We start from the raw sequence: 21,434 nt of genomic DNA, 5'->3' as shown, positions 1-21,434 counted from the left end.
TTGTCTGTGGACTTTTCCTTAGGACTAATGGTCAGACGATGGATGGCATGACAATGGCAATTATGGTAGCTAAGGTGAAGCTTTAGGTCTTGGGTTATCTTAAATGGCCCCACTGTCTATGGCCTGGGCCCTGTTGGGCATTTGGGGCATAAGACCTCAGTCACAGCATATATTCACTGAGTTTACAATGCCATCTGTTGGCAGTGATATCATTGGGACTGTTACCTGGATCTGCCACCAAATGGCATTAGCCAATTCCTCTCGTCTTTCAGAGGTTGCCATCTGCAAAAGTGGGGAAAGTAACACCTATTTCTAGAGTTGTGAGGGCTAGCAAATGTACATTAACACTTCTCTCACTGAGCCTGGCACAGAAAATATGCTCAATACTTAGAGCTATTTCTTTAGTTGTTATAATGGAGGAGAAATTATAGAAGGCTGAGGTGAGGTTACCAGTAAGTGTCAGTTGAAACAATCCACTGAAACCCTTTTGGAAAAGTTTTGTTTTTCCTATATATGATTTAGTTTTCCTGTGCCCTGGCATCCAAGAGAGAGACTCTAGTGGCCTTAGGATGATCTTTGGTGGTTGGGATGTTTGAGACGGGACAGGATTGGAATAGCTGGCTGATGTTGGAATGCACTGAGGGCTGAGGTGAGAGCCACTTAGGTTAACAGTTCCAGGCCACCAGAGTCTCTTCCAGGGAAGCATCTGACACTTTACCTTGACTCAGCATGGTCTCACATGGGTCCTTATTGTCATGCTTATGGCAGGACACTGTCTTTACTGAAAGTTAACCCCTCCCCTTTTAAGTTTATTTATTTATTTATTTATGAGAGAGAGAGAGAGAGAGAGAGAGAGAGAGAGAGAGAATGCACAAGTGGGGAAGGGGCAGAGAGAAAAAGGGAAGGAGAGAGAATCCCAAGCAGGCTCTGTACCACCAGAGATCTGTACCACCACGAGATCATGACCTGAGCCAAGGTTGGAAGCTTAACTAACTGAGCCACCCAGGCACCCCTGAAAGTGAAACTCTTGACACAAGAAACCAAATAACTGTTGCTTTAACTATTGCTTAAACACACTTTTGTTTACTACATCCACAAGTGGCTGACTATAAGTCAAAGACACATCAGACAAGTTTACATATATCTTGGAGTCTATATCTTTATAGACACATAAGCCTTTGAACTTCAAGAATGGTGTGCGAGGAGTGCCTTCAGCTTAGGTCTTAGTTTTACTTTTTTTAGTAAAGTGACTTACAGATTTGAGGGCTAGGTTCTCAGATCAGTGACTCCAAAAGTGGTAGCATTTTTCTGTTTTGTGAAATGAAATCTTTCTCCACGGTTTTAGCTCAGCGGTTTGAACTGAAGTGACATATTACTTGTATTCTGTATCAGGCATTTTTCTGAAGATTTTAAGTGGGTTAGTGTTTTCAACTGTGGACTAAGGAAGTCCATAGGTAATAGTAAGGGACTGGGGAGAAGTTTGGAGGAGGGAAGCACCCTAGGTTGTTGTGAAGTGAATAAAAATGGGAAGTTCAGCGGTGCAGTGGACAGGCTCAATGGAAAGAGCTTGAGCTGAAGCATCTGTTGACTGTGTTTGTGTCCTCGCCCCCACTTGTGTCTATAACACTTCATTTGTGGTGTGTCTGAGGGAAATGCACTTCTCAGTTTTCTCATCTGTAAGATGTGACCAATACTGCCTACCACTTAGGGTTGTTTTCAGGACAAATCATGTATTTATCACACATCACAATGCCTAGCATGTGGTAGGCACTCCATAAATTAGAGCTGTTGTTACAAATAGTAAGACTACTTAAAATTATTTTATCAGTACATGCTACTTATGTATGCCAAATTGGAAAAAGTTTGAGGGCGGAAAGGGTGTTAGAGTTTTGGGCTGTGAAAATCCTGGGTGAGGGTTATGGGGTAACTCCCAAGTGGGGAGACTGGTAGCTGTGCAAGTGGCTATGGACTAAGGCATTCTTTCTCCCTGCCCTGCCATACAGGATGTGGACAAGTGGTCCTTTGATGTCTTTTCCCTCAATGAGGCCAGCGGGGATCATGCACTGAAATTCATTTTCTATGAATTACTCACACGCTATGATCTGATCAGCCGTTTCAAGGTCAGTGCCTACTTTTATTTATTTATTTAATTTATTTTAATTTATTTTAATGTTTATTTATTCTTGAGAGAGAGAGAGAGAGACAGAGCTTGAGCAGGGGAAGGGCAGAGAGAGAGGGAGACACAGACTCTGAAGCAGGCTCTAGGCTCTGAGGTGTCAGCACAGAGCCTGACGTGGGGCTCAAACTCACAGGCTGTGAGATCATGACCTGAGCTGAAGTCGGACGCCCAACCAACTGAGGGGCCACTCGGGAGCCCCACTGCCTACTTTTAAAATATGCATGCATTGTCCACCCTTGCATGACTTTTGGGCTAAGACCAAGAGGATCCTTTTAATATGGACTAAAAACTGCTGTGGGTGACTTGGGAAGCATCATCCAGACAGCCGCTTCCCTGAATTCTGCAGTGGGAACTTTTCCTTAAGCCCTTGTCCAGTGGGGCTCACGGCAGGCAAGAGGCTGGAGCCACACAGTTTGACCATAGTCTTCCTAGAAGTACAACCGGAAGTGTGGACTAGCAGAACTCCCCTACAACTCGGCCTGCGGGTCTCATTTCAGCCTGATTTCATGTATTGTCAAGCACTCCTGGCATGGAGACAGTAATGGAGACAGAGTGTGCATCTGCTGTCTCTGCAAACTTCTTTCCCCACCACTTGGCTCAGATTCAGACAAATGCTCTCACTTATCATCTGTGACAGATCATCGGTATTTCCCAGCCATTCATGCTTCAAATTAATTCTTCAACTTTAAGTAAAGAGCATGAATTGTTTTCAGTGTTCAAACCCCTCTGCTTTCTAATACCACAGACTCTAGAGGTGGGGCCAGGTTCCTCAGGAAATCTGTGCATTTGTCCAGTGACCTTTATTGTACCATGTTCCTTGCACTTCTCTCATCATACGGATGAACCTCTGGAAATCGCAAGGTTTTAGTTTTTTGTTTTTTTAATATAATGCCTTGATTTCTCTAGACAGTGCAGCTCTTTATCACTTTCCTAACACAGGTGGAGGTGTATTTCTTACATAGCCATAAATGCAGTGGTCCTCAATTACTTTTGTATCAAAAATCTGCTTGAAAACCTGGTGGATACTCAGTTCTTGTGCACATATGCACATCTTGTAACCTAACACTTCAGTGACTCATGGATCTCTCATGAACAGTCCAAAGAACCTAGGTTTATTGAATCTTCATCTTAAAAATGATAATGACTGAGTCCCTGACATATGAGAGGCAACGTTTACGTTTTTAAAAACCCACAAATGGTAAACATTGAAGGATGTGCCCAAGGAAGAATATGTAATGGATGCTCACAAAGCGTAATAGTAAAGCATTTTCCTTTTTTTTTTTTTTCCTTTCTAACGTGATGGTTAGTCTCCTGGAATACTGGAATACACACTCTCTCTTTTTTCCCCAGTGTTATATTTGATAATTTACTCTAAACCAAGGAATTTATCCAGAAAATAAATACAGTGAATGTTTCCAGGGGCCCCTTTTTTTTGTAGAAGTATTTTGCACTAGTCTTTATTTTCTGCCACACACACAAAAAGCACGTATGTATATTATACATATTTGAGACAGAAAAAGAATTAGGCTAATTGAAAATATTAATCCAAATTGCAATGCAACAATAATAAATTGCCAAGTAATAGAACATATTTTGTTGTGTTTTTTCCATGTGTCCAGGGCATACAATCACTCCTTCTAAAGGGCACAGTTTTCAGGAGGTGGCAGCCTAAGTTTATTTTGCAATGATTTTACAACTTGAGATCTCTATGTACTTTATGTTTCCCCCCCCCCCAAATAAATGATATATGCTACACAGCTTGTATTCATTTATTTCTCAAGAAATAAAAGACTTGACCCTTTGCTTGAGATATAAATGAACACCTACCTTTCTGCCCTAAATGTCTTTGAGATGATCCTGTTTCGTTCCCCCTGGAGCTAGAAACTGAGCACAAAAAGCAATTTGCAGGGCAGACTGTTCTTAAACCAGGGACTTCCCGGGAGATTTTTCAAATCAGCTGATAATTTGTTCAGTGATTTTTACTAATTTTGAAAAGTTCACGTTTCTTCACGTGGTATGTTATGCCTCCAGAAAGAGGCAGCTAGAGTGCCTTAGATTTCTGCTGCCTCACTTCAGGCTACCAAATCACTAGCTAATCCACCTTCCTGCTCTCTTTCAGATCCCCATTTCTGCTCTTGTCTCATTTGTGGAGGCCCTGGAAGTAGGATACAGCAAGCATAAAAATCCTTACCACAATTTAATGCATGCTGCTGACGTTACACAGACTGTGCATTACCTCCTTTATAAGACAGGAGTAGCGGTAAGTATGGACAGGAATTCTTAGATGACATGAAAAAATGTGACGATGATTTTTTTTTTATTGGAGGCACAAGAAGTGCACTGGTGCGTGGACTTCCTGCTCCCCCAAAATTGCCTAACCAGTCACTGAAGGTCTTGGGGTTCTTCATTGCCTCTGATATTTTCTCCATCCTGGACTTGATGAAATGAATATGAGATAGTGACTTGCATCTTTAGTAGGCTATGGCCAAATTAAATACAATTTCTAGAACGAAATCTGTATTTCCAGACATGGAGAGTAGTACTATTAACCTCTTGCTATGGCCAGTGACAGTGCTATCCATGTATACTGGAATTGTACCAATGTGCCTGGCACCCACATAACACACGGTTAGCTTTTGGTTTAAACCACTAGACCTTTTTCACAAGGACTATGGTTATTCTCATCCTATTTGTGTGTGTTTGATTTGTTTGGCCTAAGGGTCAATGTTACTTCTAACCATGTGAAACTTTTCTTGCTCGTTTTGGCCCAACATTTCAACTCTTTAGATGTTTTTGAATCTCTGTTCTATAATCCATTGTATGAACTGACCTGTTTAACTTGCTTATCTATGCCTTTTCCCATTTTGCTTTGATGGGAGCCATTAATTTGACAAGATATAGCTATTAGTGACAAACAGCTAGTTCTCTATGTTGGTTCTCTTGTGACTTTTTCCTTTGAAATCTTCTTCAGAGTTGACATCAAGGTAGACATTCTTCAGCTATGGTTATTAATTAGCCCATAAACTCAACACATTTGTTATTTTTTCCTCTGGGGCATGTTGAAAGACTTGGTCTAATGTCTCACTGAATTAAAAATGGAACACAGTGGGAAGAGTGTGGGCTTTGAAGCAAGATATAGTGGGACATAAATCCTTGAGTAATTACTTATTAGATTTTTGTGACCTATGATAAATTGCATAAATCTCTGAGTCAAGATTTCCTCATTCTTAAAATGGTGAAAAAATATTCCATCTTGTAGAAATACTGTGATGGTTAGGAATAAACTATGAAAAAGATGAAGTGCTCTATCTGCGTCATGAAGGAAGCTCAACAGTTAGGAATTGTTGTTAGTAAAACTTTGCTGGACTGCCCCCAAAAACCTCGTATCAATGTTCAGTTCTTTTTTGTTGTAAAACAGATTTTTAAAAAAAAACTTTAATATTTATTCATTTATTGAAATTTAAAAAAATGTTTATTTATTTTTGAGAGACAGAGCATGAATGGGAGAGGGGCAGAGAGAGAGTGAGACATAGAATCCGAAGCAGGCTCCAGGCTCTGAGCCATCAGTACAGAGCCTGATGCAGGGCTCAAACCCACAAACCATGAGATCATGACCTGAGCCATAGTCGGACGCTCAACCAACTGAGCCACCCAGTTGCCCCACGTTTATTTATTTTTTGAGAGAGACAGAGCACGAGTTGGGGAGGAGCAGAGAGAGAGGGAGACACAGAGTCCGAAGCAGGCTCTGAGCTGTCAGCACAGAGCCCAATGTGGGGCTCGAACCCATGGACCTGACTGCGAGATCATGACCTGAGCTGAAGTTGTATACTTAACTGACTGAGCCACCCATGCATAAAGGGGACCTGTTTAATGTGATAAAAGATTTTTGCCAGAAACATAGATCAGGCTTAGTTAATGGTGGTTCCATGAAGGCATGGAACAAAACAGGGATGCCCGCATTAATGTTGCCATTGAGCATTTTTCTGGAGGTCTCAGCCAATGCAGTATCGTATCTAAAAAAGTTGAGGAAGTATCGTGTGAAAATAATTTTACCATCTCGTGTAAAAAATCGCGAAAATCAACCAAAAATTATTACATCAAATGAAAGTCCTCAATAAGATCTAGATAAAGTAACTATCCTCTTGACTGGAAATTAACAAGTGTAATAGAAAAACACACATTCCTGAGAATTTTTTTAAAAAAATCAATAAATTGCTAATGAATAACTTTAAAAGTGATAAAAAGGAAACTGTAAAACTAAAGGGCAGAGAAACAACATTTAAATAAAAAAAGAAATACATTATATTTTTTAATGTAAATCTTCAGTGTTATATAGATGTCAGTTTTCCTCAAACTAATCTATAAATTCAAAGCAATACCAATGAAAATTAATGAAACATGATAAACTGAGTATGAAATATATGTAAAATAGATATTTCACAACTGTGGAAAAAACAGTTTTGAAAAAAATGTATGTGATAGTAGTTCTTATTCTACTAGGTATTAAAATAGATGCTGAAACTATAGTAATAAAAGTAAAGTAATATAATAAAGTAAAGTATAGTACTTTAGTAAAGTAAAGTATAGTAAAAGTAAAGTATAGTAATAAAAATAAAGACAGGGTGGTCAGGGCACCTGGGTGACTGAGTTAAGTGTCCAACTCTTGATTTTGGCTCAGGTCATGATCTCACTGTTTGTGAGATGGAGCTCCATGCTGACAGCATGGAGCCTGTTTGAGATTCTCTCTCTCTCTCTCTCTCTCTCTCTCTCTCTCTCTCTGCCCCTGTCCTCCTCTCTCTCTCTCTCAAAAATAAAATAAATAAAATAAAGTAAAATAAAATAAAACAAAATAAAATAAAGACAGGATGGTATTTGTGTAAAAATAGACAAATAGATGAATGAAATTGAGTAAAGTTTCAAAACAAAACCCAAATTTATTTATTGAGCACTTATTATGTACTAGGTATATTTTTACAGGATGAGGATACATTGCTGCTCTTACAGAATTTCTGTTCTAGTGGGAGGTTATAAATAGAAGACCAATGAAAAAATAAACAAAGAATATATCGTAGTGTTCTGTAAAGAATTAAAATAGGGCACCCACACAGACAAAACTGGGAATTTCATTGGACAGTTAGGAAAGGCCTCTTTCTGGAGGTAATATTTAATCTGAGATGGTCATGAGTTTTGGCTTGAGCCATGCCAAGGACTGAAGAAGAGTATGCCGGTAGAGTTAAGGTGGAACTAGCACATATCCCATCATGAGAGAACAGCTTTGCAGCATTCAAGGAGCAGAATATAAAAGTACATGAGGGGAACAGTGGTACAAGACAAGTTTGGAGAAGGTAGGAATCAAACCAAGTTTGGCTTTATAGGCCTGAGTAACAAGTTTAAGTATAGTTTCTAGGTGCAGAGTGAAGCCTCTAAAGGATTTCAGACCGGGGAGTGATGTGCTCTGATAAAGATTAGAAAAGTGTTACTGTGGAGGGTAGATTTTGAGGCAGCCTGGTGGAAGAGGTACTGTAGAAGTCTACCAGAGAGATAATGGTAGTTTGAACACGGAAGGACAATCCTGGGATACAGAGACAAAAACATCTGTCTTTGAGGTAGAGTTAAAAGGACTGGGTGGTAAGTAGAATTTAGAAATTTAAAAGAGTACATCTTACACCTTTGGTTTGATAAATGCGGTTGATGAGAGAGCCTGGTGGCAAAACAGGCTTTGGGAGAGGGGGAGTCAACAGTTTTGATTTAGATATGTTGAGTTTCAGATCCTTATTAGACATTAGTGTGGAAATGTCCAGCGGGAAGAGAATGAATGGAGTCTAGACCTCTGGAAAGAGGTCAGGGATTCTCATGTAGGTTAGGAAATCTACAGCATATCAATGTTATGCAAAAGGCATGGAATTAGATGAGATTATCTAAGGAGGGGGTGTGAATAGAGAAGTAGAAGGGGCTCTACAGTGAGTCCTGGAGGAGTCTAGAGTTTAAAATGAAGGTAAAGAATTAGAGCCACTAATGGTAACTAAAAAGGAGTGGTCAGTGACATGGAATAAAAACCAAGAGAGTACAGTGTCATGGAAGCCAAGGAAGGAAAGTGCTTCAAAAGAGAATAGTGAACTGTGTGACACATACCAAAATGTCCAGTAGGATGAGGATAGGCAAGTAACCACTGCCTTTGGCACATGGAAGTCATTTGTGTCCTTGGCTTGAGTGGTCTCAGTGCTTTGGTGAGGATGGAACACTGAGTAGAGGATAATGAAGAAAGATTGCAGGTGAGAAGGTAAGGATGTGTGTATAGATGACAACATTACAGGGAAAATGATTCAGTTCAACAAGTGTTTTGAGGACTGTTGTTCATTTGGGGGGAAAAAGAATGTTATTGTTCTACTTTAAATCATTTGCCAAATATCAGACAAATGAATTAAAGATGTGAATACAAAAATAAAAATCCGATCACATTAGAAGAAACTATGAAATGTACTTGAAAAAGGAAATTCTTTCTTTTTTTTTTTTTAATTTTTTTATTTTTTAATATATGAAATTTACTGTCAAATTGGTTTCCATACAATACCCAGTGCTCATCCCAAAAGGTGCCCTCCTCAATACCCATCACCCACCCTGCCCTCCCTCCCACCCCCCATCAACCCTCAGTTTGTTCTCAGTTTTTAACAGTCTCTTATGCTTTGGCTCTCTCCCACTCTAACCTCTTTTTTTTTTTTTTTTTTTTTTTTTTTCCCTTCCCCTCCCCCATGGGTTTCTGTTATGTTTCTCAGGATCCACATAAGAGTGAAACCATATGGTATCTGTCTTTCTCTGTATGGCTTATTTCACTTAGCATCACACTCTCCAGTTCCATCCATGTTGCTACAAAAGGCCATATTTCATTTTTTCTCATTGCCACGTAGTATTCCATTGTGTATATAAACCACAATTTCTTTATCCATTCATCAGTTGATGGACATTTAGGCTCTTTCCATAATTTGGCTATTGTTGAGAGTGCCGCTATAAACATTGGGGTACAGGTGCCCCTATGCATCAGTACTCCTGTATCCCTTGGATAAATTCCTAGCAGTGCTATTGCTGGGTCATAGGGTAGGTCTATTTTTAATTTTCTGAGGAACCTCCCCACTGCTTTCCAGAGCGGCTGCACCAATTTGCATTCCCACCAACAGTGCAAGAGGGTTCCTGTTTCTCCACATCCTCGCCAGCATCTATAGTCTCCTGATTTCTTCATTTTGGCCACTCTGACTGGCGCGAGGTGGTATCTGAGTGTGGTTTTGATTTGTATTTCCCTGATAAGGAGCGACGTTGAACATCTTTTCATGTGCCTGTTGGCCATCCGGATGTCTTCTTTAGAGAAGTGTCTATTCATGTTTTCTGCCCATTTCTTCACTGGGTTATTTGTTTTTTGGGTGTGGAGTTTGATGAGCTCTTTATAGATTTTGGATACTAGCCCTTTGTCCGATGTGTCATTTGCAAATATCTTTTCCCATTCCGTTGGTTGCCTTTTAGTTTTGTTGGTTGTTTCCTTTGCTGTGCAGAAGCTTTTTATCTTCATAAGGTCCCAGTAATTCACTTTTGCTTTTAATTCCCTTGCCTTTGGGGATGTGCCGAGTAAGAGATTGCTACGGCTGAGGTCAGAGAGGTCTTTTCCTGCTTTCTCCTCTAAGGTTTTGATGGTTTCCTGTCTCACATTCAGGTCCTTGATCCATTTTGAGTTTATTTTTGTGAATGGTGTGAGAAAGTGGTCTAGTTTCAACCTTCTGCATGTTGCTGTCCAGTTCTCCCAGCACCATTTGTTAAAGAGACTGTCTTTTTTCCATTGGATGTTCTTTCCTGCTTTGTCAAAGATGAGTTGGCCATACGTTTGTGGGTCTAGTTCTGGGGTTTCTATTGTAAGGAAATTCTTTCTTAAACACAAAAGTTATATAAAAATATTGATTAAGCTGAGTATATTAAAATTAAAACCTGTAGGGTAAAAAGAATCATCATAATGATGTAAGGAAAATATAGAGAGAGCAAGGATTAAGATCCAGGTTATAGAAAGGAATCAACAAGAAAAGACACAAATTCAGTAGAAAGTGGGAGGAAACCCATTCACAGAGTTACGATTGCCCTGTTATAAAGTCTCTGTCATAGGCAGACTTTGGTCTCCCCCCACCCTCCACTCCCCAGTTTATATTGTTGAAAGTCCTAATCTCCAGTGCTTCAGAATGTGACTATATTTGGAGATAAGATCTTTAAAGACATAATTTAGGTCACATAGGTGGGCCAATATGACTGTTGTCCTTATACAAAGAGGAGATTAAGATTGTAGATATGCATGTGCACATAGGAAAGGCCATGTGAGGCCACAACACAAAAGTGGCCATCTGCAACCTGAGAAGAGGGCTCTCACCACAAACCAACCCTGCCAATGCCTTGATCTTGGACTTCTAGCCTCTACAACTGAAAAAATACATTTCTCTTGTTTAAGCTGCCTAGTCGGTGGCCATTTTGTTATGGCAGCCCAAGCAAACAAATAGAGTAGCAGAGCCATGATTTGGTCCCAGGATTGACTTCTAACACCATGCATGTATGTACTTAGCTATACTTCTATAATACCTGTGGCCAAAATAGAAACATAAAAAAATAAGCCCCTGATATTCTTACACCTCAGTGTCCTCATGTGATCCCTGAAAGTATTGTGGTGAGGATCAAAATGGATGTAAAAACGTACTTTGGACGCATCTATTCAACATGTATTTAGTCGGTACTTTCTGCGTACGGTGTACAATGGAGATATAAAGGTGAATCATACGTAGCTTTTTTAGCCCTCGAGAAAAACTCCAAGTATTTATGCTAATGCAAGTTATCATTAACATGAATGTTATATCCTAGCAGCCAATGATCATGATGTGCTGCATACTGTTCTTAAATGAGCTCGTTTGCCATTGAATTTTCATTATCAATTCAGGCCATATTCAGAATCATTCTTAAATATAGAAACTACTTCCCGCCCACACTCTCTTGGAAATGCAGCTCAAAACAAATTTCTTTCATTGCAAGCTTACAAAAACAGTGGGGAGCATTCTGATGAATGGAGAGCATATTGTTACTCTAACCTTTCATTACAAACCAAGAGGGGGAAAACGCTTTAAATCATTTCAGTTTTATAAACTGTAAGACACGTAGGGAATCAAAACATCCTATTGATAAAGTGATGTCTGGGCTTCAACATCAACAGTATTACTCACTGTAATCTGTTTATATTACTCATTATTGCTTAACTTAGATTCTGAGGAGATGCTTGAATCCTTTCAGAATTATTTTGCCTACTTTTAAGAGAAAAATCCTTGAACAGAAGTAGACTGAAGAGTTGTTGATTGAATAAATATGAATTAGACTCCGAGCTCCAAAGTTTGATTTAGGTTTGATTTAAGAAAAGATTCCAAACTGCAAAGCCATCCCTTGGCCCCTTTCATTGCTTTTGTCAGGCAAGTGCCATTAATTTTCCTTTTGCTTATTTTTTTTTTAGAAGGGAGAAGCTGTATATCTTGTACTTTTGATCATATATTTTGTCATCATATAAAGGAAACACTAAGCACATATAAATGGTTAAAGAGTGCTAAATAATTTTATTAGTCTTTGTGGTCAACAGAATTTTTGCCCCCATGATTTGCCCTCTGCTGCAACACTAATGGTACCTTGGATGCCAAAACACGAATACAGTGAAGGTTCCATCAGGGTTCCATGAAGTAGGGAGATGAGCCCAGATTCTCCAGGAGGGCCCAATGTCCATGTGGGTCCTTGAAAGTCAAGAGGTGGCAGAGAAAGTGTGAGGACTCCACAAGCCGTTGCTAGCTTGAAGATGGAGGGGGCCAAGTGGAAAGCACAAGAAGGAAACGAATTCTGCCAATGCCCCGAATGTACCTGGAAACAGAGTTTTCCACAGAGCTTCCAGAGAAGTGCACAACCCTGCCAACACCTTGATTTCAGCCATTTGAGATTCTCACTGGAAAATCCAGCCACACTATGCTGCTTCTGACCTACAGAAGAACTGTTGACCAATAACTGGGAGGTGTTCTTTGAGCCTTAAGTTTGTGGTAATTTAAGGTAGCAATAGAAAACTAATATAGGGGTGGAAACATTACAGAGAAACTGTCATTCCCATATCAAAGCCATAACTTGCTAATAATGTCCCCTCTAGCAGTTTTGCCCATGTCGTTTTCCTTGAGGTGTCCACTGCCCTCCACCTGCCCGCATGCCCACACATACGGCGCTTGCTTCCTGAGTCACGCACTACAGAATTCGAGGTCCACTGCTGCCAGTTGTCACGGCATCCCTGTTATTGAATTAGTTGTGACACTCATATTTTATAGATAGGGAGATACTGATAGGATCTGTGGCTTGTCCCTTGTCACAGTTTGATAACTCTGGAATACAATTCATGTGGGACTTAAATTTCTTACTTTTGGGTTGTCATAAAAACTTCTGGGTTCACACTAATTAACTTGGAAAAGGCAAGAAGATCTGGACCATATTAAAATACGGAGGCCAGGGACTCCTGGGTGGCTCAGTCAGTCAAGCATCTGACTCTTGATTTTGGCTCAGGTTGTGATCTCACAGTTCGTTGGATCGAGCCCTGCGTTGGGCTCTGCACTGACACCATGGAGCCTGCTTGGAATTCTCTCTCCCTCTCTCTCTATCCCTTCCCCACTTGTGTGCTCGTACTCTCTTCTGTCTCTTAAAATAAATAAGTGAACCTAAAAAAATATGAAGCCTAATTTCCCTCAAAATAACTTCTTCCACCTTCTTTGTCTCTATTAATGATGCTATCTAATACCACCCATTATTTTGTTTTGTTTTGTTTTGTTTTGTATTTTTGTCACTTAGGCTAGTAATATTAGGACAATCTTTAATTCACTCTTATCCTTGACTACAACCTCTTCTGCCCACTTGCAGTCAGTTGACTGCTATGAGTTAGCCATGAATTCTACCTTCATACTATCTCTGCATCCTGTAAGGACTTTGCCATGCAGAAGTACTGTTCTTATTTCTCCCCCTCACTGGCGTGCTGACCGCGTTACCCTCTTGCATGTAAACTTCATTGCCTGTTGAATCTGGTTTGTGTTCCTCACTCTGGCTTCTAGTGCCAGGACTCTAAGTAGCCCAAACTAGCCACTCCTCTAAAGGGAATCATTTCCTTACTCATGATGAATCAGCTTTTGATGCTGGGACTGGCTCATTTCTTCATTCTTCTGAAAATGCCCTCTTCCATTTCTTGTTCTGTCCAATCTTCAAGGTCCATCTGTGAAGCTGTTTCTCACTCTTTTTTCTTTTCTTTTCTTTTCTTTTTTTCTTTTCTTTTCCTTTCTTTTCTTTTTTTTTTTTTTCTCTTCTCTTCTCTCTTCTCTGTTTCCTTCCCTCCCCTTCCCTTTCTCTTTTCCTTTTTTTCTCTTTTCCCTCCCTTCCTCTGTTCCTTTCTTCCTGTATCCTTCCTTCCTTCCTTTTGTGCCAGATACCATCTGTCCTTCTTAGCCTCAAGAAACAGAACTGATTTCTAAGCATCCACAGGGTATTTTGAAAAGCAAGGGTGTTAAAATGACTTTTAAAGGGTATGGTCTTATTTTTTTTGTTGTTGTTTGCTTATTTAAATCATTTGCTGGTTTTGGTTTATTAGAAGTATGATAAGATCTTGTTAGTGTATTTGGGCAAAGGGGAGAAGTTACACTGATATTTGTAATAGAACCATAATTATGTAGTTATTTAGAAGCCTGCTGTCTGGGCTGATGCTCTGTGATTCAGATTTGTTTAGATGGTGTACTGTCTCCCAGTCATAATCTTTTTATTGATTGACTTATTGATTTATTTATTTAACAATAGGGAAAAAACCCTACACTTATATTTATTTGTTTTCCCATGAGTTTAAATCCTTGAGGGGTAAAACATCACATGGGTTTGTGTCCAGTGGCCCTACCAGGAAGGTTGCTTTGGAATTTGGCATGAATCATGCCACTGTTTCCATGAGCATGAATTACCTTTCCTCAGAAAATCTGGTTTTGTTGGGTGTGCCACCAGGGGTCACCTTTTCTTTGTACACATGGACACTCTCCTGCCTAGAGAGAATTCAGTTTCACCTCTAGTGTAAATATTTTCTGTTTTAAGAAGAGCTGTGTGCTTCCAGGAACCCTGCTTATAGCCAATAGGAATAGCCTTGGACTACAGTGTTCCAGACATACTTGTCATTTTAGAAGCTCTGTTCCAAGCAGGGCTTGACAGGCTCCAAGATAGCCTCATGATCTTATTTTAAAATGTTAACTTTGGGGGCACCTGGCTGGCTCAGTTGGTTAAGTATGCAACTCTTGGTATTGGCTCAGGTCATGATTAGGATCAAACCCCATGTTGGGCTTTGCACTGACAGCATGGAGCCTGCTTGGAATTCTCTCTCTCCCTCTCTCTCTGCTCCTATACTGCTCACATGCTCTCTTTCTCTCTCAAAATAAATAAACAAACTTAATTAAAATAAAATGTTAACTTTGCATGAGTTTGGAGAAAGAGACACACTGGGGGATGAGATGGGTAGAGACAGTGAAGGCCATCGAGTGGGGACAGGGTGTTGGTGAAGAAAAGAAAGACATTGCCAAAATGAAAAAAATATATGTATGGAAAATAGCAAGAGCATGTGTAATATAAAATTATACCTATATAATTTTATGTAAAACTGAGTAAACACAGGAACAATGACCCAAAGGAAATGTGACAGAGATTCAGTGGGAATTCTGGAGACCTAGTATGTGGGTCTTCACATGGCTAGCTGTGTGACCTTGGGTAAGTCATCGAACCTCTCCCAGCTTCAGTTTTCTCATCTAGAAAATGGAGGCAACAACAGTACCTACCTTACGGAGTTGTGTGTATGGCATGAGTTTCTGTATGTGAAGCACCTGGAATACTGCCTGATGTAAAGTGAGCCCCTGTAGGCACTAGGCCCGATGAAAACGCCCCTCACTGCTTTCAGGGAGGACACTGCAACTTCAGTTCACTTGCAGTTCTTAATTATCTTAAATGTTAATTTCATTTTCTTGGTTTTTCATCTTAGTCTGTGTTTATGTCTTTCTGTTCCCTGTAGATCAGTTTGTATTTTTTTTAACTGTATTTATTTTGAGAGAGAAAGTACAAGAGCATAAATGGGGGAGGGTCAGGGCAGAGAGACAGGGAGGGAGAGAGAACCCCAAGAAGGCTCAACTCTGGTAGCGTGGGGCTCAAACTCATGAACCATGAGATCATGACCTGAGCCTAAATCAAGAGTCAGATGGACTCAATGGACTGAGCCACCCAGGCACTCTAGCTTGTATTTTTGAAGTGTAATCTATCAAAGATGCCAGAAAGTTTCCTGGCATTTCATGCTGAATTCTGCTAGAAATCATTTGCAAAAGTGTAACGTTTTTTTTTTTTTTCCCCCTGAGTATCTCTATGCTTATTCTTTTACAAACTGTAGGGTCTTTTTTCCCCCATAGGTTGTCTGTAGTTTATTTATTTTACCCTCAGTTATCCACAAAGAAGGTAATAATTCTCAAGAAGTTTTCAAGATGAATATCAAAATTAGTAGTTAATTGGGAAGAAAAAGCAGTTGAGGTGGGAATTATGAAAATGTATGTGTTAATTTTTAATCATTTTGTACTAACTTAAATCAAGTAAATATATTGTGTTCACTAATCTTTAATTCTGACTCCTGGCTCTTTTCTGAATTCTGCTGATGTGGGTACTCATATTTGTCTTGCTTTAACCCTGCTCCTATCTAAAATTTCTAGTTTCATTTCTTCAAAGGGAAATGGGAACTTAAAGATACTCATGAAACAAACTCAGGGCAGAATCCCTCTAAATTTTTATAGTTGTTTCCTTCTGTCTAGACACTTGCCACATTGTCTAAATCATTGAATTTAGGTACGATAGGTAAACAGTTATATTTTTGTGTTCCTATTTTATTGTTTTATATCATATTTAATTATGTAATCATAATAACAAGTGCAACTTGTCAAAACAGGGTTTGGGGTAAACCACACTGAAACTTGTGAGTATTGATTCAACTAGTAACAAAAGTGAGCTGAGGGTCCCAAAGGTTGGCTATCATGGATGTTCTGTCATGTGGGCATTGGGCAGTACGGTTTACAGAAGGGATGGGAAGCATCAGTGAATCTCAAGTTATTGAAATGGAAGTCAGTTAAGAGAGCTTCAAATATGCAGTGGCTATCAGATTCTAATATACATCAGAATTGTCCGGATTGCATGGTAAAACACAGATTGGTGGTAAAATCCAGAGTTTCTGGTTTGGGGTGATTGGGGTAGGATTTGTGTTTGTAACAAGCTGACAGGTGATGCTACCTCTGATGGTCCAGGGAACACGCTCTGAGAACCTTGGATTACAGCCAGTTTTGGTGGCGTGGATGGGGAGAGGTCTTCTCAAAGATCAGCACGCATAAGGTAGAAGGCCAGGTGTTACCTTTCCATCTGTCTACCTACCCACTTTCTAGTGGAGAGACATCAGGTTTTCTGTGTGTTCTCTGTGTGTTCTTGGTATTGCATTGAAATTTTTAATACATTTTTTTCTGTGTCTACCCAGAAACTTTATGTGGAATTTGGGGAAGAATACAATGAGGGCTTTTAAAGTCTTCATGTTTGTTGTTTTTTGCTTCCTGGAAAAAAAAAATAAAACTACTCGTTGGCTTTTTTTTAACCTTGCTGGGCATGCTGCTCTCAAATCACATGTCCCCCAGTCTCCTCGCAGGAAAAAAAAAATTCTGTCTGTCAGAAAACGTGTGTTTGGCAACAGCTTGCCAGCTGCAGGGCGGAAAGACAGCGATGTGGGTGTGTTGTCAGCAAGCTGAAGACTCTGTCTGAGAAAGAGACAGATTATCTGATTGCCCTGTAATCTCCCTTTCAGAACTGGCTGACGGAGCTGGAGATCTTTGCTATAATCTTCTCAGCTGCCATCCATGACTATGAGCACACCGGAACCACCAACAATTTCCACATTCAGACCCGGTGAGGATGTTGAATATTTGGAGAAGAGGCAGGAGGGGGCAGGGACCGAGATTGAGAAGTCAGAAAGGTGTTAGTCACCTTTCTTTTGCATGGTTGCTCTACCTTGCGTTTCTGAAAAAATCAACTTTTCAACAAGATATCAGCCTGGTCAACTTTGACCAAGATTTAGAATTTGAGAAGCCATCTGCTCCCAATTCTCATATTTTATTCACATCAAATATGGATATCCTTTTCTTCTCTATTCTGATGCTAGCTCTTTGTTTACTTATACAGGGACTATGCATACTATTTGTACTAGGCGGTAGAACAGTTCACATAAAGGTGAAGATGCCAAGTAGACTAAATCAGCGAGCATGGGCCAGGCTTGGGGTGTTTCTGTTGACATGAACAATACCTGAGCCTTCTTGCCCTATGATCTCCGGGATTCTGGGGAGGCTCTTCTTATCCTTCTCGATTTTATCCCTGCTCTGTTGAGTGCTTGCATTGCTCCCTCACATAGGGCCTGGGGAGCTAGGTTGTCTCATGTAGACCTCCTTGCTATAGACAACCTATGTACCCACTGTAATGAACCTCTGTGGGGAGTATTAAATATGGGTCCAAGTGCTCCACTCTGAACCTCTTTACTATAACAGATATTGCTAACTTTTTTTTTTTAAACGAAGCTTCACATTTTCCCTTAATATTGCTCTCAGCACAGAATTCCAGGCAAGCAGTCCCAGTCAATTGTCTTTTCCATTTAGGATGAAACCTTATCTGTCCTGTCCTGGCCCAAGAGCTCACCTTCTCTGAAGACAATTATATGGAACTCTGACAGTAGGGTTAATAGGGCCTTGGCATGGGAATCAAAAGAAGCTAGAATTTGGGGAAAGATGGCATGGCTAAGAGGAAGAACGTAGCAGGGAGAGATGAGAATTTAAACCAACTAAATACTTGCTGTTTCACTTGAAAAAGCAGGTGCACACTCCAGATAGGATTGTGTTCATTAAATCAATTGACGTGTATTTAATGAACCCAACACTTAATTATGGGGTACACAACAGAAGACAGTACTGTCTGATCTCTGTTCAGAAGGGGAATTGCAATAGATAGCAGCAGACAAAGGGACTTAAGCCATTAGCTTCATTGTCTACCTCCTGCTTCTTCACATAGAGGAGCCTCAGCTACTGGGAAGCAGCCTTTTGTGGTTCACTTGCAAGGTCTTTAAATATAGGGAATTCCTCAGAGCAGCTCTGCTTAGTGGATGTCTATGAGTGGAGCTTTGCTCTGAGGACAGAGGCTGTGGTGAATAGCACTTGCTGAAGGAAGAGAGGTGGGTGGACTGTACATGGGTCTTTGCTGGAGACCAGTGTTAAAACCAATCCCAACTCAGAGGAAATGGCTTAATTACAGCAGCTGGACATGAGCTTAATGTCACAAAATATACGTCAGTTAGAGCCTGACTTAAAAGATATAAGACCAGACCTTTCACCACGAGATTTGTATGTTTTGTGTTATCTCCATCGGAGTGGGGATATTCCAGTGGGTTCAGGTATACTTCGTTTAGAATAGAATTTAAACATTGGCTTCTTTAATAGAACTTTGTTCAAAGCATCTCAGCCCGTGTGATCCCTGCACAGAAAACTAAATCTGTGACCTGGTTCTTTGTCCTTTGATGGTATGTTAAGCCTAACACTTTAAAGGTATGCTAGATATATCCCAAAGTGTGGCCAACGACGTCAGCAGTTATTGTGGGGAGCAGTGGCTGAATTTTCAGAAGACCTTGCCTTTATCCCAACCCTGACACTTAGGTACTATGGGGCTCTGTGAAGTCACTTTAGATCACTGAGACTCGGCTTCCTTGATGAGCAACAAATAACCTGTAATAATCTAAGATTTCATTAAATTGAAGATATTGAAATAGTAAACACACAGCTCTGTGTTTGGTGCAATGGTCTGTAAGAAAGTGACTAAAAACTGTCGTATAATTCTTATCATCTTTACTCTCAATTTTACACGTATGACTTTGACACGGCAAATTTTAAGATCAAGGCACTACCAGAGGAACTTGGCACACTGTACCTATCAAGTGGTATGTGTTAAGAGAATTATAATGATAATAAACAAATTCTTTCATTGAATAAAATTTTTAAAAATTAACGTTATTCCAGAAGATACAAGGAAGTTTGAGTTGACCCATGTTTTATGAAATCACCTTTGCTACTAGTAGAGATAATTGAGATCTGGTTATAGAATAGTTTTCAGAGAATTGTCAGGTTGGATATCACATATTTCACATTCACATATTGACATTAAAATACCCTACATATATCTATTGATAATTTGTAGTGTTTGGTTTTAGCTTTTTGGTTGATATAAATGGCATGGGGCAAAGATAATTATTACATTTGGAAAAAAGATGATGCATTCTAGCTTGAGAGAGTTACCTGAAAAATCTCAGCCGTTTAACATCCTAAATTATTTTCTTGGCTTTCTATTCAGGTCTGACCCTGCTATTCTGTACAACGATAGGTCCGTATTAGAAAATCACCATTTAAGTGCAGCTTACCGCCTTCTGCAAGAGGATGAGGAAATGAATATTTTGATCAATCTCTCAAAGGACGACTGGAGGTAAGGATGAGGCAGGAGAGAGATTTGGAGGCCAAGAAAGGAACCGTGAGGAGAGATGAAATATGCTGCTTTTGGAGAAATAATACCACTTGAAATGTTTATGGCACCCTTTCTTCTGCTTACCCCCACCGCTCACCTCCCTCCCTTTGCTCTCTCTCTTCTCTTTCTCTCTCCCCCCCCCCCCCCCCCCGGTCTGTCTTTTGCTTAACACAAATATTCAAATATATTATAGGTACTTTGGAAATACTTGCTGTTTGTTACCTTAGGAAACTTGTGTTGCCTTTATCTTCTGCCCCTGCCCCCCCTCCCCACCCCGGGAGTAGAATTCAGTGATTCATCACTTGCATATAACACCCAGTGCTCAACACAAGTACCCTCCTTAATACCCATCACCCATTTAGCCCATCCCCCACCCACCTCCCTCCATCAACCCTCAGTTTGTTCTCTGTTGTAAAGAGTCTCTTATGGTTTGTTTCTCTCTCTTTTTCCCCCTTCCTATATGTTTCTTAAATTCCACATATGAGTGAAATCATGTGGTATTTGTCTTTTTCTGACTTATTTCACTTAGCATAATACACTCTAGCTCTATCCATGTCACTGCAAATGGCAAGACTTCATTCCTTTTGATGGCTGAGTAATATCTATATCTATCTATCTACATTGATATCAGTGCACACACACACACACACACACACACACACACACACACCCACACACACACCACATCTTTATCCATTCATCAATCAGTGGACATTTGGACTCTTTCCATAGTTTGGCTATTATTGATAATGAGGCTATAAACATTGGGGTACCTGTACCCCTACAAATCTATATTTTTGTACCCTTTGGGTAAATATCTAGCAGTACAATTCAGCAAATTCAGTAAAGTCACAGGATATAAAATCAATATATAGAAATCAGTTGCATTTCTGTATATCAATAATGAAGCAGCAGAACAAAAAATCAAGGAATTGATCCCATTTACAATTGCACCAAAACTAATTAAGATATCTAGGAATAAATATTAGCTTCTTAAAATCTGAGTTTTTTATTTAAAATATGTTTTTCACCTTCTATTTGATTTGAACTTTTCTTTAAAACTTTCAAAACTTCCTAAGAAAATTATTTTGACGCTCAAAAAAAAAATCGTGGATAACTAATTCTAGTGCCTAAATGACATTATGTGTCTTTGAATGAATTTAGGCACACCTGAGTTTGAATATGGACATGGCTACTAGCTATATGACATTTAGGAAGTTACTTAACCCCTTCACACTGTTGTAAAATTTATTTTCTAGAAAATAGATAATAAAGTTTATCTCTTGCTTTGGTTAATGTTATGACAAAGGATACAACCCATTTAAAATGCTTAGCACACTTTGTGATGTATATGGCAACCCTGCAAGTCATGTAAATGTAGGTCAGGTGTTTCAAAGATTAGAGGCAAAACCATTTATTTTATTTAAAGTTTATTTATTTTGAGAGAGAGAGCAAGTGGGGAGGAGCAGAGAGAGAGAGAGAGAGAGAGAGAGAGAAAGAATCCCAAGCAGGCTCTGCACTGTCAGCACAGAGCTGGACACAGAGCTGGACACAGAGCTCAAACCCATGAACTGTGAGATCATGACCT

General features: G+C 39.8%; 1 protein-coding gene across 9 annotated transcripts in view; it reads left to right on the top strand.

Annotated features, from left to right (window-relative positions):
- PDE1C (phosphodiesterase 1C) overlaps positions 1 to 21,434 on the top strand; it is a 505,372-nt gene that overhangs the window by 386,983 nt on the left and 96,955 nt on the right. For all 9 annotated transcript variants that reach the window (XR_014137301.1, XM_078440786.2, XM_078440784.2 and 6 more), the window contains exons 7-10: positions 2,004 to 2,120; positions 4,299 to 4,439; positions 17,100 to 17,200; positions 19,679 to 19,807. Coding sequence is in view for 8 of the 9 variants with exons in the window: in XM_078440786.2 (XP_078296912.1) it covers positions 2,004 to 2,120; positions 4,299 to 4,439; positions 17,100 to 17,200; positions 19,679 to 19,807 (488 nt within the window). In the remaining variant the exon portion in view is untranslated. The remainder of the gene's footprint in view (positions 1 to 2,003; positions 2,121 to 4,298; positions 4,440 to 17,099; positions 17,201 to 19,678; positions 19,808 to 21,434) is intronic.

Source organism: Panthera onca, chromosome A2 (assembly GCF_046562875.1).
Source record: "Panthera onca isolate mPanOnc1 chromosome A2, mPanOnc1 haplotype 2, whole genome shotgun sequence".
NCBI classification, from domain to species: domain Eukaryota; kingdom Metazoa; phylum Chordata; class Mammalia; order Carnivora; family Felidae; genus Panthera; species Panthera onca.
This window is presented reverse-complemented; position numbering and strand designations above follow the sequence as displayed.